The sequence below is a fragment of the Ctenopharyngodon idella genome, chromosome 1 (assembly GCF_019924925.1).
Source record: "Ctenopharyngodon idella isolate HZGC_01 chromosome 1, HZGC01, whole genome shotgun sequence".
Lineage (NCBI taxonomy): Eukaryota > Metazoa > Chordata > Actinopteri > Cypriniformes > Xenocyprididae > Ctenopharyngodon > Ctenopharyngodon idella.
In genome coordinates this window covers 35,856,133-35,872,355 of record NC_067220.1, presented here as the reverse complement: position 1 = coordinate 35,872,355, position 16,223 = coordinate 35,856,133, and the positions used below count along the sequence as shown (strand labels likewise).

At 39.9% G+C, this 16,223-nt stretch overlaps 1 protein-coding gene across 1 annotated transcript; it reads right to left on the bottom strand.

Moving 5' to 3' along the window:
* Positions 1-599: 599 nt before the first annotated feature.
* On the bottom strand, positions 600-2,478 carry LOC127516891 (alveolar macrophage chemotactic factor 2). The gene is made up of 4 exons (XM_051901809.1): positions 2,220-2,478; positions 1,932-2,055; positions 1,471-1,569; positions 600-1,210 (listed from the first exon to the last, which is right to left on the bottom strand). The coding sequence occupies exons 1-4, from the start codon at positions 2,416-2,418 to the stop codon at positions 1,147-1,149; spliced, it is 486 nt and encodes a 161-aa protein (XP_051757769.1). The 5' UTR covers positions 2,419-2,478; the 3' UTR covers positions 600-1,146.
* Positions 2,479-16,223: the final 13,745 nt, after the last annotated feature.

Below are 16,223 nucleotides of genomic sequence, written 5' to 3'. Positions count from 1 at the left end.
TAGATATTTCAGTCAACAAAATCATACAATTTGGTTTCTTATTGGTAAATTTGCACTTATGAATGTGAAATTTGGTTAACAATATAAGTAAATTAATTAAGTAAAAGCATTGTTCTTCTTGATCAGAATAGTCAGTAAAGCCAAAGAGTACGTTTTCCCACAAGAGTGAAAAGAGGTTTTGAATATTGAATGTTTTCGTTGATAAATTTTTGAACTTTACACCATAGTGTAAACGAGTATGTATAGTGCCAAAATAAGTGCAAGGCAGTTTCCTCATGTTCGTTACAGAAAATACAATTCACATTTATTCCTTTTTTAAATTTTTGTAAATAATGATTTGCTGGATAAAATCTGTGAATAAGCTTATAAGAAATAATTATTTTGTCATTCTTTAAATTTTGAGGCGTTTTGAGTGTATATTTTAGACTTGACCAGCAGATGGAGCTCATGTAAAATCTAAAAATAAAAAAGTCTGCAGTGTAAAGTTACTTTAAGAGGGCAGTATCTTTCTCCATGTCTAATATACTTTCATTACTGCTAACTAACATGTTTCCTATATAATTAATTAATTATAAATAAATATGCAAAATAACTTGACATTGGTTTTATGCAATTTATTACAAAACAGTACAAAAGTACACTGTAAAAATATTTTGATAAGTAGCCTAAAAAATACTTCATGTTTTAACAAGCGTCATGTAAAAAAAAAAAAAAGAAAAAAGATGTTAATATGGCTGAATCAATCTTAACACATCACACATATAACATTAAAGGGTCTGATTGGACAAAATAGTTCCTTTGTAACAACTGCATATTTTAACATGAAACATTTTAAAATAAGTTAATTCATACAACCATTTAAATATAGTTTAAATACTGCTTGGAGTAATGATACATTCAGTGTTTCAGTCATACAGCAAGTGAATTCGACAACATCTGCATCTGGCAGTTACTGACAGCCGTCCTGGTGTTTTCAGGTCTTCTGTGATTTCCCAGTAGCTGCATGAGGCCAACACTCAGATCCCAGGATTCTGATTGGGCAGTGCCGGGTTATGTGACAGGATGGAATTCCACTCGCAGGGTTTCTGGAGTTTCCAAATTCCCCGTTCAGTCCTCCCTTGCTCTTCCGCACTTTCATTTATGGCTTTAGGCATTTTGTGACATTGGGCAATTGGACATCTTAAAAGTGAAGGTGTTATTGGTGTTCCTGCTGTTGCAAATATAACAAAAAAGTGCACACATTAATCTAAAGCATAGTATTTGATATGTACTATATGTGAACATTAGCCAGAGAATTGTCTTAGAGAGCATTAAGCAAATTAACTTTTTGATACTTAATATTCTCTATAGTTATTCTTAAGTATACCATTATGTTTAGGGTATATTTGGTCCCATTAGATTTGTGGCAAATATTGTTTTAGTTGATTATTACTGATTAAAAACAAAGTGATATAATAAAAATGTTGGTACCTCTTCCAGCAAGTCTGCAGGTTCTTGCCCTGCGCTGAACTTGGATTCAAGCAGCGCTGGACGACTTCACTTATATTATTCACAGGTTTTAGTGTCAGTCTGCAAACATTGAAAACACATCAAATTAATAAGATTCAGGCTAACTTCTATGATATCATGTCAACAAAGTTAGATCTTTACCCCTGTGTATCTACTTAGCAACTGTGTGAAATGCAAGGAAATTTATGGCATGCATTGCAAAAAAAAAAAAAAAAAAGTTTTATTTAATCTGATTTGACCTTTTTGCCAATAAAATATCTAAAAATCTTAAAAAAAAAAAAAAAAAAAAAAAAAAAGTATAATCCTGTTAAAACACTCTTAGTATTTTAATTATGCAAAAATCAGTATGTTTAATAAAATTAAGTTATATCACATGCGTATATTAAGTCTTATCACATGCAGGTTAACAGATGAAGACTTACATGATTTCTACTTTGTCGCAGCGTGGTCTTATAGGGAAAATGGAGAACTCTTCAATAGTTTCCTTTCGGACATATTTCTTAGTCTCCACACACCAGCACCTGTCACGTGGTGTTTCAGCTTGAACTGTTGGGGAATAACATAAAAAGATTAATTTACAATCCATGATTCTGACAGAGAACTGTGATTCTGCACAAAAATCACTCTGGCTAATGTTAAAAAAAGCCAGACGCCCAAAATTCCTGCAATACTTTATTATAACAAGCATTAAACTGTTATTAATGTCTTACCTCCACTCAGTTGAATACAAACTACTGCAAGCAGCAGCAGAAGAAGGGCTTTGGGTAAAAATGCCATAACTTGTTTGCTAGTGAAATAATTAAATAAGAAATGCAAAAGAGATAAACTCCAATGGTTTGATGAGCTTTCAAAGAAAGTAACAAGTGCTGCTGGAGCTGTAGTGAAAGTTTGAGGAGTGAAGCCTCTCATCTGGGTTTTATAGAGAGAGGGAGAGGGAGTCACACTTCCACATCATTTCCCAGCAATCATGCAGTTTACTACAACGGAATTTCCAAATCTCTACCAAAGCAGGGGTGGGGTGGGGGTGGAGGGGAGAGATATTGAGTGAAAACACCATTTTAAAGAAATGCAGGATTGAAATAAAATTGACTGAATTGCATATAAGATTAGGCAAAATGATTGATTATATATTTACAAAATGGCTCTCTGTAATATATAATTTTATTTATTTATTTATTTTTGCCGGAAAGCTTTCTGTGCTGGGTAGGTTTAAGGGTAGGGTTAGTGTAGGGGGATAGAATATACAGTTTGTACAGTTTGTACAGTCTATGGAGAGTTCCTACAAAGATAGCAAACCAGGCTGTGTGTGTGTGTGTGTGTGTGTGTGTGTGTGTGTGTGTGTTAGTTCAGTCATGAAACTCTAGAAAGTGCAGGCTAATAGGTCCTTACATGCAATCTGCAAGCAATCACATCATTACCACATGGCACAAGATGATTGGTCTCTGCTGGTTCTGTAGCCAATGAGATCACTTGCTCAACATGAATAAGCTGGTTCATTGTTCACTGTAAGCTATAGTCTGCAGCGCACTAGTCTCGCATAGCCAGACCTTCAGACTGACGGCAGAAGGTCTGCACTCTATCGCAGCTTCCATTGGCCAAGGACCGCCCAAGTGGACGTTTGGTTTGAATGACATGTAACACAACCAATTACAGTTCGTTTTGTTCCGCGTCATGTTTAGGGGTGTGAAAATATAAAGTCGATGTCCCTACAATAACAGACCGGCGGGTATCTAATAAATTATTAATTCAAGAACGTTGTGCAAGTTTACTGCAACAATGGAGCCGCGAACTTCACATACTTTTGAAAATCCAGCGTTTAGTTGATGCTGGTAAGCGTTTGTAAACACAACGGAGTTCTTCTTCTACGAGGGGGTTTGGTGTCACAGCATTTGTTTCCAGGCGGACCGTTAAAGAACACAACACACACGTCTCCCAGACATCCTGTAAAATTCAACCAACCAGATGTCGACTTTGAAACTCCTAAAGTGTTTCCAGTTAAGTGTGCCATATGCATCAGACGTTCAGCCAACGGTCCATGGGCGTGAGATCTGAGGCTGAGACTCAGCGCACTATCAAAGATTCTCTGATATCAGAGATCCCCAGTATCTTCTAAAACCCTCCACCTGCCTAGATCTGTAACAGGATTTATGTATATCTCATGCAGCAGCAGCATACCTTACATATACACAGCAGTGTATATACTGTATATATATATGAGCTAATAATGTATAAAAATGTATTTTATACATTTTTATTGGTTTTACAAAGTTACAAGCATTTTCACACAAACCTTAAAATTAAAAGGCTTTTTAGATCATGTATCAACACAAATTCAGTCCAAACATTTAACTTGTAGCGTTTCATTTAACTTGTAGCGTTTCTTAGAGCTGAAAAGGTATATTCTCCCTTGATTACATGTATTGTGTATCTTAATTACCAAAACCAATGACTCAATGTCCAAGCAGATAACATTCAGCAGCATGACGTATATCAGTGTCAGAGAACGCGGACACTGCCTGTGTCTGACATGTTGAGACAGATACCTCATAATCATGTGTCTGACAGAAGCAACGCTTTGCCTTTGGGATTTTCAGGAGATATGGTGTCATTTCCCCAATTACATTAAATGCAAAATACACAGCATACAGGGATACATTTAGTCCAGAACCGTTTTTGTTATTCTTTTTTTCTTTATTATCATCATTATCATTGGTTTACTAGACTTTGTATTACTTTTTTCAAATAACTAGTAAAGTAATGCATTACTTTTAAATTTACAACAAAATATCTGAGTTACTTTTTCAAATAAGTAACGCAAGTTACTTTGTTTTTACACCTCTCTTGTCCGCATGTTGAGAGAAACATGCGGACAAGAGAGGTGTAAAAATAAAGTAAAAACGAAGCAACTTGCGTTACTTATTTGAAAAAGTAACTCAGATATTTTTTTGTAAATTTAAAAGTAATGCATTACTTTACTAGTCCGCATGTTGAGAAAAATTGGGAGTAAGTGCAGAGGTGTTGTGTGCGCTGTGTGAACGTGATGGTTATTGTAGTTCTAGGCTAAATCTGATCATTTACTCATCTCACTTGCACAAACACAGATTCAGTGTTCCTCAAAATGAATAAAAACAGCAAAAAGCTAACTCAGAATATTACGCAATCCTTGCATAACACTTTCATGTATTGTGCAATCAATTAATACATTTATCCTTAGAACCTTTTTGGCATATAGTGTTAAAATTGAAAAATTGAGTCAAGAACCTTGAACCCCACTGAACATACAGTTTTGACCATACAATTTTGGACAAAAACACTAAGACATTTCTCAAAATATCTTTTATAATCCAATTTATCTTTTATAAAATCATACAGGTTTGGAAATGACATGAGGGTGAGTAAATAATGACAATGTTAATTTTTAGGTGAACTATCCCTTTAAGGCCACTTTACCCTTACGTTATGCAACATTTTGAACAAACAACCAAACTGCATACAGTGCTAACCTCAATGAATAATGTATGTGTTTAGTTTCTGCATTTAAGGGAAACAGTAAAGAATGTGGATGGCAGTGTCCACCAGAGATGGCCAATGCAATATTTAAACCACGCTATGAGAAAGCATGATGAGTAAGTTGTTGTGACCCATTTTTAAGTGCTTGTCTTCCAGATAATAGATGTGGCAATAGACAAGAATGCAGTGACAGAAAGCACATGTTGTCCTAAATTACTGTAATTGTCCATTACTTTTTCACCTGTCACTTGTTATGTATATCCTTTGTATTTATTGTTTTGTATTTATTTGTTGCTCACGTTTAATTCCTCCATATACAAACATTATAGTTCAAAAGTTAGAGGTCTTTTTTTTTTTTTTTTTTTTGAAAGAATTGCCTTTATTCAGCAAGAATGCATTAAATTGATCAAAAGTGACACTAAAGACATTTATAATGTTACAAAACATTTCCATTTCAAATAAATGCTGCTCCCTTTCAGTCAGTCACGTTCGACGTACGTCAGTAGTGACCGACGAATTGGGATATCGCTAGAGAGCCCTATCTGCTTCGAGTGTATGAAAACAAGCCAATGGAATTGGCGTGCGATATTTGCATAATGCGCACCGCCCCCGTGAGGAGGCTATAAATACGGAAGCAGATGCAAACGCACTCTGTCTTTCGCTTCGGAGCCAATCTGGTGTCCTGTCGAGACTGAGAGTGTGTTTTCTCTACTTCGTTAGAAGAATAGAAGAGCTGCTGTTAAGAGTGTTGGTGTTACGGCACATTACAGCGAGGCCGCGACTTCTGAGGAGCCTGAGCTTGGTGCTCTCAATTGCTGTTATCACAGCACTGTTGCCCTGCTGGTTGCGATTTGTGCCGGTTCCTTGCGTGTGTACTGTTAGGCGACCAGTGTGAACCTACAGTCACATCGCGGCTGTTCCCTGCGTGCCTCAGCACACAGAAACAGAGCTGAATTTCCCCCTTTTCTCACAGATGAACCCTGCGTCTTTTTCAAGATGTCACTTCATCTGTGCGTTACTGGATGCGGTCGTTCCCTGGTCCCCGCTGATGGTCACAATCGTTGTGTCACATGCCTGGGCGTTCAGCATGCTGAGGCAACGTTTGTGGATAGCTCATGTTCTCATTGTGGGAACATGACTATCTCAGTGTTGAGGTCTAGACTCTCATTCCTTGGTTCTCAGGGGGCGGGGGTCCCCTCCCCTATGCCCCGTACGGCCGTTTTCTCTGGCTCCGGCCAGGGAGGCGGCACGGCGGCGTGTAGGCAGGGTGACCTGAGGATTACAGTAAGGGCTTCCCCGCCGAGCTCCGCTCCGCGGGCCCCTTTCCCCTCTGCAACACTGCAGCCTGTGGTGTTGCCGGAAGAGCATGCTGGTCCCTCTAAGGAGCGACCATCCGTTTCCTTCGGCGCACCTGTGGACGAGCAGATGTCGATCGCGGCATCGGAAGGTGACCTTGAGTCCTCGGGAGATGAAGACTCGGCTGCGCTGCCTCCCTCCAGGACTCTGGCGTTGCCCAAGCCTGATCCCGAGCTGACAGCTATGCTTGCCTGTGCCGCCAAGAAGGTCGGGCTCGTGTGGAATCCTCCACCACGTCCCAAGCCTTCTCGGCTGGATGATTGGTTTCTCGGGGCGGCCCACGCTGAGGAGGTGACCAAGTTGTGGAGGACGCCCTATAATAGCGTTCATGCCAGGCCTGGTCCCTCCTCCGCCTTCACCACCCTTGATGGCGGGGAGGCCAAGGGGTACGCTGGAATCCCCCCAGTCGAGCGGTCCGTCGCGATGCAGTTGTGTCCGACGGCCGCCGGCTGGCACTGTGAACCGCATCTCCCATCCCGGGCCTGTAAATTCTCGTCCAACCTGAACGAGAAATCTTACAGAGCCTGTGGACAGGCCGCCTCCGCCCTGCATGCCATGGCCCTTTTGCAGGTCTACCAAGCAAAGGCGCTGATGGACATGCCCCAGGGGGGTCTTGACCAACAACTTCTGGGGGAGCTGCGCGCCGCCACTGAGCTCGCCCTCCGGGCGACTAAGGTGACGCCGCGTTCCGTTGGTCAGGCGATTACCACATTAGTGGTCCAGCAACGTCACCTGTGGCTGACCTTGGCTGATATGCGGGAGACCGATAAGTATCGGTTCCTGGACTCATCCATTTCTCAGGTCAGCCTATTTGGCGACGTGGTCGAGAGCTTCGCCCAGCAGTTCTCGGCCACACAGAAGCAGGGTGAGGCCATCAAGCATGTGCTGCCCCGGCGGTCCGCTACTGCCTCCACCCCACCGCCGGCTGCACAGCCTCAGCCCGCTCGTCGGCGAGGGTGCCCGCCTGCGTTGTCCTCCGCCCCTGCAAAGTCGGCTAAGCAGCAGCCTCCACCCGCCAGACAGCAGGGAGCCGGTCGCGGACGCGGCACCCAGCCCGCTCAGACCCCAGCCAAGCCAGGTGGCAAGAGAACTAGGAAGCGGTCCTGAGACGGGCGACCTGGAGGGGAGGAATTCAGCTCTTCGGGAGAGGATGCCAGCGCCTCTCCCTCCCCCGGAGGAGGGCCGGGGGGAATTTGTGTCGTGTCTCGTCCCGCCGCTGGCTCTCCGGAGTCCAGCGGTACCCACTTTGTCACAAAAAGAGCTGTTTCCCAAACCTCCAGGTCTCAAGAGGGTGCGGTTGGCAGTGTGCGAGGCCCTGCCTCACCGCTCTCAGCCCCCTCTCACTTCGCCAGCAGGTCCCAGTGTGATGGTCGAGGCCGCTTCCCAGCCGTCTCCCATACACACTGTCACCTCGCAGAGTCCGACCCCACTTCGGGCCGCTATGCCGTCCGAGTCAGGTCTCAGTGCTCTGCCTCGCTGCCCCACATCGGGTACGTCTGTGGTGCCTTTGGTCCCACTGGGACCTGCACTACAGCGAGGGAACAAGGGTTACATACGTAACTGAGATGTTCTCATTCAGTCGGTCACGTTCGACGTACGTCAGTAGTGTCTGACACAGATGCTGTGGCGCTTTATTTGGGATCCCAATTCGTCGGACATTACTGACATACGTCGAACGTGACCGACTGAAAGAGAACGTCTCGGTTAAGTATGTAACCCTCGTTCCCTGAAGGAGGGAACGGAGACGTACGTCCCGTCGCCACAGTTCCTGTGCCCTCGCTGTAGTGCAGACTCAAGATTGTCTCCTCAGTGAAAAACAGAGTGCGTTTGCATCCGCTTCCATATTTATACCCTCCTCACGGGGGCGGTGCGCATTATGCAAATATCGCATGCCAATTCCATTGGCTTGTTTTCATACACTCGAAGCAGATAGGGCTCTCTAGCGATATCCCAATTTGTCGGCCACTACTGACGTACGTCTCCGTTCCCTCCTTCAGGGAACGAGGGTTACATACGTAACCGAGACGTTTTCATTTTTTACATTTCTATTCATCAAAGAATCAGTTTCCACTAAAATATTAAGTAGAACAACTGTTTTTGTTAATAAGAAATGTTTCTTGAGCAGCAAATCAGCCTATTAAAATGATTTCTGAAGGATCATGTGACACTGAAGACTGGGTAATGATGCTGAAAATTCACAGGAATAAATTTAAAATATTTTAAAATAGAAAACAGTTATTACAGTTAAATTGTAATAATATTTCACAAATTATATTATTGTTCTTATTGTATTTTCAAATAAATGCAGTCTTGGTGAACATAACAGACTTAATAGTATTAAAAAATCTTACTGACCCCAAACTTTTGAATGGAAGTGAACTGAATCTAAACTGAAGCAAGCTAAACCTGCTTCTGTCTCTCAACCCATCATCCATCATAATACACATCTACCTGTTCATTAAATGCACCAGTGCAAGAACTTCCCATTTCAGCATTTTTTTTTTAGCTTTATATAAGTGCCTATTAAATGATGCATTGTTTATTAGGGGAAAAATCTACATAGCTCACTTTATTGCATGGAGAGACTTGTTGCAGACATCTTAAATAGTTTAGTTTTGCAGAGTCACTCTGAAAGCAAAAACCTCAAGATTCCCAGAATGTAAATGGAGTAGGAGGGTATGCCATTGCCACATCAAAATCAAGAACTGGGAAGGACATCATTCATAAGCCATTCCTGAGAAGTCATGATCAACACAGTATGCAGTATGCTGGTTATTGTTGTGTGGCCCAAAAATTCATTACCAATGAAGCAGAGAATCCAAAAAAGCAAGAGAGACATATCCACATACTGTGGATAAGCTGACAATATTAAAACTATGCACAAATAAGAAGATATAGACATGTTTGAAGCTTAATTAAATCTTTCTTTTTTTCCTTTTTGGAGCACAGCTAGTCAGAAAGCACCAAATTGTGAAATACCCTGGCTGTCTAACTGCTCTCTCTGACCAATTAACTCTATCATTTACTTTTTCTAAGCAAACTTGTTTACATTATACTTCAAATACACACAGAGCTCTCGTCTTTTCACAGTGTGTGTTGCAGTGATTCAGTCCAGAAGGATTGTGTAAGTTTTGTAAAGCGACCTGGCAGGAACCCGACATTCTTTTTGAGTTGGCTAGTGTGTCTGAGAAAAACAGTGGCTTAGGGGAAATCGAAACCTAACTCGTTTTTGTTTAGTAGAATATGCTGAGTGTAATTGCTTTCTTCTGTTACTCTTTTTAGTGCATTTAGTGCATAGTCATTTAATGCAAAACATTCATATTTATTCATGCGTAAGCACCTATTGTATCCGTTGGTGTTCTTTTTTTTTTTTTTTTTTTTTCTTCTTCTTCTTCTTCTTCTTCCGCTCTTGAGTCTATGGCAGCCCATAGAACCATATGGTAAAAAGTTGTGAAATTTGGCACACAATTAGAGGACAGTCTGAACTGTGTGCATAGCAAACTTGGAGTCTCTAACTCAATCCCTCTAGCGCCACCAGCTGTCCAAAGTTGCGCTCATGTTTATGTTAATAACTTTTGAACCGTAAGGGTTAGAAACAAAATTCTTTTTTCCTATGATTCCTTGGGTCAAGATGAATTGCACCCTATGACGTCATTTTCTTTCTTCTTTTCTGTCTCATTTTCTGTACAATGCTGTATTTTACGAACGCATTAGCGTATCGTTACGAAACTCGGTATGGGTCATCAGGACAATGCCCTGAAGGAGCCTGAGAAGGTTCGGACCAGCGCCACCTAGTGGAGAATTTTTGCTTATAACTTTTGCTAATTGTCACGGCAGTCACATCCTTAGACTCCTGAATCCTTGCCGAGTTCAACGATACCAAACATGCTAGGTTTCGACTTATGGTTTGTGCAGCGTGGTGATTTAGCGCTTAAAAAACGATTGCGAATATCTTTGAAACCGTTAGTCCGATCGAGACGAAACCAGCGTAGGAAACACGAAACATAAGCTGGTTAACTAGATGTTAAAGCCCAATTGTCAAAATTTTGATAGGAAGTGGCAAAAAAATCAAAACAAAGTCGTCCATGGGTCATTTTTTATGATCTCTTACATGTAAATGTCTATAACTCCAAAACGAAATGAGATATTTGCACCAAATTTGATACACACATGTATGGGGTCAACATGAGGACACATAAAAAAAATGGTGGGATTGTGCCTCTTGGTGGTGCTATAATTGAACAAAACATGAAATTTACATGAACTACAATACAGTATTATGATAAAAAAAAATGCTATATTATATGAATGCATTGATGTACCATTACGAAACTCAGGATGTGGCATCGGCATCATGCTCTGAAAGGTACACAATAGGTTTTGAGACAGTGCCTCCTTGTGGTCAAATTTTATAACGAAATATTTAAAAAATGCTAATAGCTTTATATAAATGTGGCCTATTGTAATGAGACTGGTCTTATTATATTCCGTGTCATGCTGAGAACATTGATGCCAATTTTGCCATAGTCAGCATAACTAAGTATCCACTACTTTGATTTTCTTTAAAATCACGCTTTTAAAACTACTCTTAAACCGTTGGTCCAATTTTCACCAAAATCTAATCGTATCATCTTCAGACCATGCTGGTAAAATGTTATGGATTTCGTGTTGAAAGACGAAACCTTATTCATTTACCACAGCAACAAATTAGAGGCTTGATGCCAAAATGACTCTTGAGGCTGTATCTCTGCAATGCTTTCACATATTGACACCAAACTTTGCAAGTGTCATTGTCACCTCACTCTGACCATGCCTCATTAATTTAATCACAGTGCCACCTATTGGTCGAAAGTGATAAACCAGTAAATCTTTATTATTGACTGTATTTGTGATTTTTCAACTCTTTTGCCTAAAATAATCTTAATAGGTCTTTAATTGCTCACTGTTGCAGTTGGTCTGATGCTCCCAGCCTTGTTGGCTGGCTTGTTGTGCTGCTTTTGTGCTTGGGCCCGTAATTGCTGCTTGCAGCTATATTTAGGGCCCGAGCACCGATGGTGTGAGGACCCTATTGGAATTGCTCCGTTTATTATTATTCCGCTTCTTCTTCTTCTTCTTCTTCTCCCAAATGAATCGCATTTTTGAGGGCCTAAACATGCTCGAAAACTCATGAAACTTTACACACGCATCAGAAGTGGTGAAAATTTACGTCTGTTATGGGTCTCAGTATTAGGCGTGGCAAAATGGCTCGATGGCACCATCTACAAAATTTCAACGAAGTGCCCCTTGCACCACGTTTCACATACAGGTATGAAATTCAGTAGACACATGTAACAGCCCAATCCCTACAAAAAAGCCTCCTGGTGCAAAGTCTGAAAACCAACAGGAAGTCAGATATTTTGAATTTTGTCTGCAAAATTTGTGCACTTTTTTGACATTTCCAGACGTTGTACTCCACCCAGAGCTTTAATCAGATCAACATCATATTCTGTCAGTCTAATCTAAAGGCCTTTGCGACGTTAAATTGCGAAGATCTAGAGTTTTCACTGAAGGGCGTGTCCGTGGCGGCATGACAAATTTCGATGTTTCGCCATGAAAAAGGAAGTTTATGTAACTCCGGTATACAAAGTCGAATCTGCCCCAAACTTCACATGTTTGATAAGAGTCCTGTCCTGAACACATCTACATGGCAATATTCAGTTACGGTCATAGCGCCACCTGCGGGTAAACAGGAAATGACATGTTTTACACTTTGATTAACTCCTCATACAGATTTAACCAGAACCACATCATATATGGTCAGTCTAATCTTAAGGCCTTAGCGATGTTAAATTGCAAAGATCTAGAGTTTTCACTAAAGGGCGTGTCTGTGGCGGACTGACAAAGTCTGATATTTCGTCATGAAAGAGAAAGCTGTTGTAACTCAGGCATACAATGTCCGATCTGCCCCAAACTTCACATATGTGATAAGAGTCCTGGCCTAAAGACATCTATATGCCAATATTCAGTTAGTCATAGCACCACCTGCTGGCAACAGAAAATGGCATGCTTTACACTGTAATTCACTCCCAGAAACACATTTCAATATGCCACAAAGTACTAAACATACTAGAAACACGTTAAATCGTGCAACACTTGGCTAAGTGCTTATAGTGTGTGCGATTAACGCCACGAAACAGGAAGTTGTTGTAACTCAGGCATGCAAAGTCCGATCTGCTCCAAACTTCACATGTTTGATAATAGTCCTGAGGCCAACGGGTGGCGGTGAGCCCGGGTGCAAGGGCCCTTTCATCGCTGCTTGCAGCTTTAATGTTTGTATTATTATTTTACATTCATTAATGTAGTCTAGTTAATTTAACTGCACGTTTACATTTGTGATAACATGCTTCAATAGCTGGACAACCCTGCTATTAAATAGCAACATTTAAACAGTAAAATTATATATATCAAAAGTTTATGTTTGGTAAGATTTAAACAGTAAAATTATATCAAAGATTATATCAATTTAATGTATTCTTGCTGAATGAAAGTTATATTTTTCTTTTAATTTTTTTTTACTTATCCCAAACTTTGAACTGTATATATACAGTAAAGCAATAATTCATGAAACAACAAAAATGGAATAGGTAAAACAAAAAACGTCCAACCATTTGGTATTTTTATTTACTACTTGATATTTATTAAAGGAGACCTATTATGCCTTTTTTCACAAGATGTAATATAAGTCTCTGGTGTCCCCAGAATGTATTTGTAAAGTTTCAGTTAAAAATACCCAACAGATCATTTCTTATAGCTTGTCAAATTTGCCCATATTTGAGTGTGAGCAAAAACACGCCGTTTTTGTGTGTGCCCCTTTAAATGCAAATGAGCTGCTGCTCCCTGCCGCTTTCCAGAAGAGGGCGGAGCTTTAACAGCTTGTGCTTCGGTTGCTCAACAACAACAAAGCTGGAGAATCTCACGCAGCCAAAATGATGATTGTCAGTAACAGTTTTCAGCCTGACATTGTTCAAGCCGGAGTCGACACTGATGGAGAGACTCAGTTACAACTTTTAGAATGCAACTGGACGTTTCTGAACGGTTAGTGGATAAATATGCTGGCCTTTGCATTTTTAATGTCTCGTCTTTACAGAAAACAATGAAGACAATCACCTTTTGCACTGTTCTTTACAAACGTGTGGCTATACAGTATATAAACAAGATTTAAAATAGACGACAGACAACCTTTATGATTACTGCAGCACATTCATGAGGCTGTGACTACTACTCATCATATCATGCACATGTCTTCTGGGCTGGTCTGAATGAGTTGCACTTGTGCAAACAGCCAGTCCAGAGGGTCCTGATTTGAACTCGCCGGGCCCTTTGAGTCTGTCAAAGTTAGTGATATGTTGTCAGGTCCACTGAGAGCCCAGGGCTTGTGTGCCAGGACAGAACTGGCGGTGACCAATGACATGCTAGGGTATTTGGCCATGCGTAGCAGGGACAGATGGGAGCCCTGGAGGGGCCCGCTGAGAGGGTAGGTTGGTTGGGACAGCTCTCGTATGGAGTCTGTGTAGTCATCCAGACTCTGCTGAAGCTCGCTCTTCTGGAGCTCTAGAATAGTAGGGAGGAGATCCACAGAGGTCAGCCACCTCCTAGGCTTCATGCTGGAACTGAGAGAGCGAGTTAAATAAACACTGGATTCAAGCCTGATTGATTTATTTCAAATTTTCAACTGCTTACACACATTTTCAAAATTTAGCCCCCTTTTTTTAAAAAAAACTTAACTTAACTTACACACAAATCCAAGAATTGCACACACAAAATGCAAAATGCCTCACATCTCTTGCAAGATAAAGCACTGCATTCAAAATATCACAAACACATCTCAAAAGCAAACATCTGTCTTACGTTGCTAACACCTTTGCCATAATATTCTATTTTTGGATATATCATATACACACAGTTATTCAAAACGATACATCAACCATGTGTAGTTGGACAGAAACAATGGTTGTGTTTATAAAATAATCCTGTTAGATTTTTGTGTGTTACACAGAGAATTGTTTGTTGTGTTTTGCAAAAAGTGTTTTATGAACCGAGTCGAAGGCTGAGAATTAGTTTATGGTTTTGCAGATTTGGTGTGTGGTTCTGGTGTTTGTGTGTCAGGTTTCCGAAATTGTGTGACAAGTAAGGATTTTGTGTGTAAGCAGTTGAAAAAAAAAACTGTAATTACCATAAAAAATAAAACATGAGAACGTGTTGATAACATTCCTCTAACATTAGTATTTAGTTTCCTAATCTTGATCAGCTGTGAATCACAGAGTATCCATATCATCAGGAGATTTATTTGAAATGTTTCCGGGATGTTCCAAGTTCCTAGGATTTCCAGGCCTGTTATATTTGTGTTTAGCTGATTTAATGGATTGATTTTGGCACATTACTTCTCTTTTATCAACTGATATCATTAGGGAGACCAGGAGCGACTGCAACAGACTGAATTCCTCCTTTAATCCCAAACAAGCCACAGTGATAATATTTAATCAGCACATGCTCACTAAAGTTCTGTCTTTGTACAAGAAGACACAGCATGACTGTATGATTTTTAGGTATAAAAATGACATTTTGGATGTCCAGTATTTTTTTTCTGCTATTTAAAGTTAAAATGACTTTGAATTTAAAATAATAATGATTTTATATCTAGGTTAAATGATGCGGATGCCAGATTGTTATGGAATAAAAATTGTATGGCATTTGAACCTTTAAAACTGGCAATGAAATATTTCATTATATTGTCTAGGCGATTGTCTATACTGTTAATTGTAGATTGTGCATGTGTGTATGTTTTTAATTATGTAATTTACACATTTTTAACACTATACATATTATACCTTTACTTATACATACGTTATATTTATAAAATAATTAATTGCTAAAAAATAGTTGTATAAATTAGGATTAGTAAATAAAAATACATTTTAAAATGTATAATCTTACACTACAACAATAAAAAAAAAAAAAATGTGTTCAAGTTGTCTATCATTTACTGTAAAGGCTCACCTGTATAAATGTCCATCTTGAGTGTTTATGTCCAGATCCCTGCTCAGAGGACCAGCTTTATGGTCAGGTGAGTGTGTCTGGTGTTCTGCTGAGGATTTACCACATTTACTGACTTTAAATCCTCTGGCATAAAGAGCAAATGTACTAAAAATAAGCAAAGGAAACCCATGGCTTAGCTGTGTGTGTTGTTTCTCATGGATGTGTTTTTAACAACATTTGTTACCTGCATGTTATGCAGCCTCTGATTTACCTATTTGCGCCTCTGATTTGCATTTTACTTATTTAACCATAAGTAATAAGTATATACCCATATTTGTTGAGTCTTTAATCTTTAGTTTTGAATATAGTAGCTAATACATGCTTTGAGTCTTTTTCTTTCTTTATACTAGATTGACTTCCATTTGAACTTTTCAATTGGGACTCCTACTTAGTTCTAGTTTTATCAAGTAAGATGGAATATTTTCCTTTTTTTTGTTTTGTTTTCATGATTCAGTGAAGATGATTGCGAAACTCGCTCCTGAATTTGTGCCATCACTCTTTCATCAACAAGACATGTTCCCACATTGGCAAACAATAGATCCTTGGTTCGGATGATTAAAAGAGTGACTGTTATCTAGTCACTGCTATATTCCTTCAGGGTTTTAATACATGTTATTACATGCAGAGCAGGTACTAAAGTTCAGCAGGTTACTGTGAATTAAACATTTTCTCACGCCTGTGACTTTTCTCACACCTGTGACTCAGAGGAAACATCTAATAAGCATTTATAAGCATAATAATTGCTTTTTATTGCCAAAGTGTGAACTAGAGAC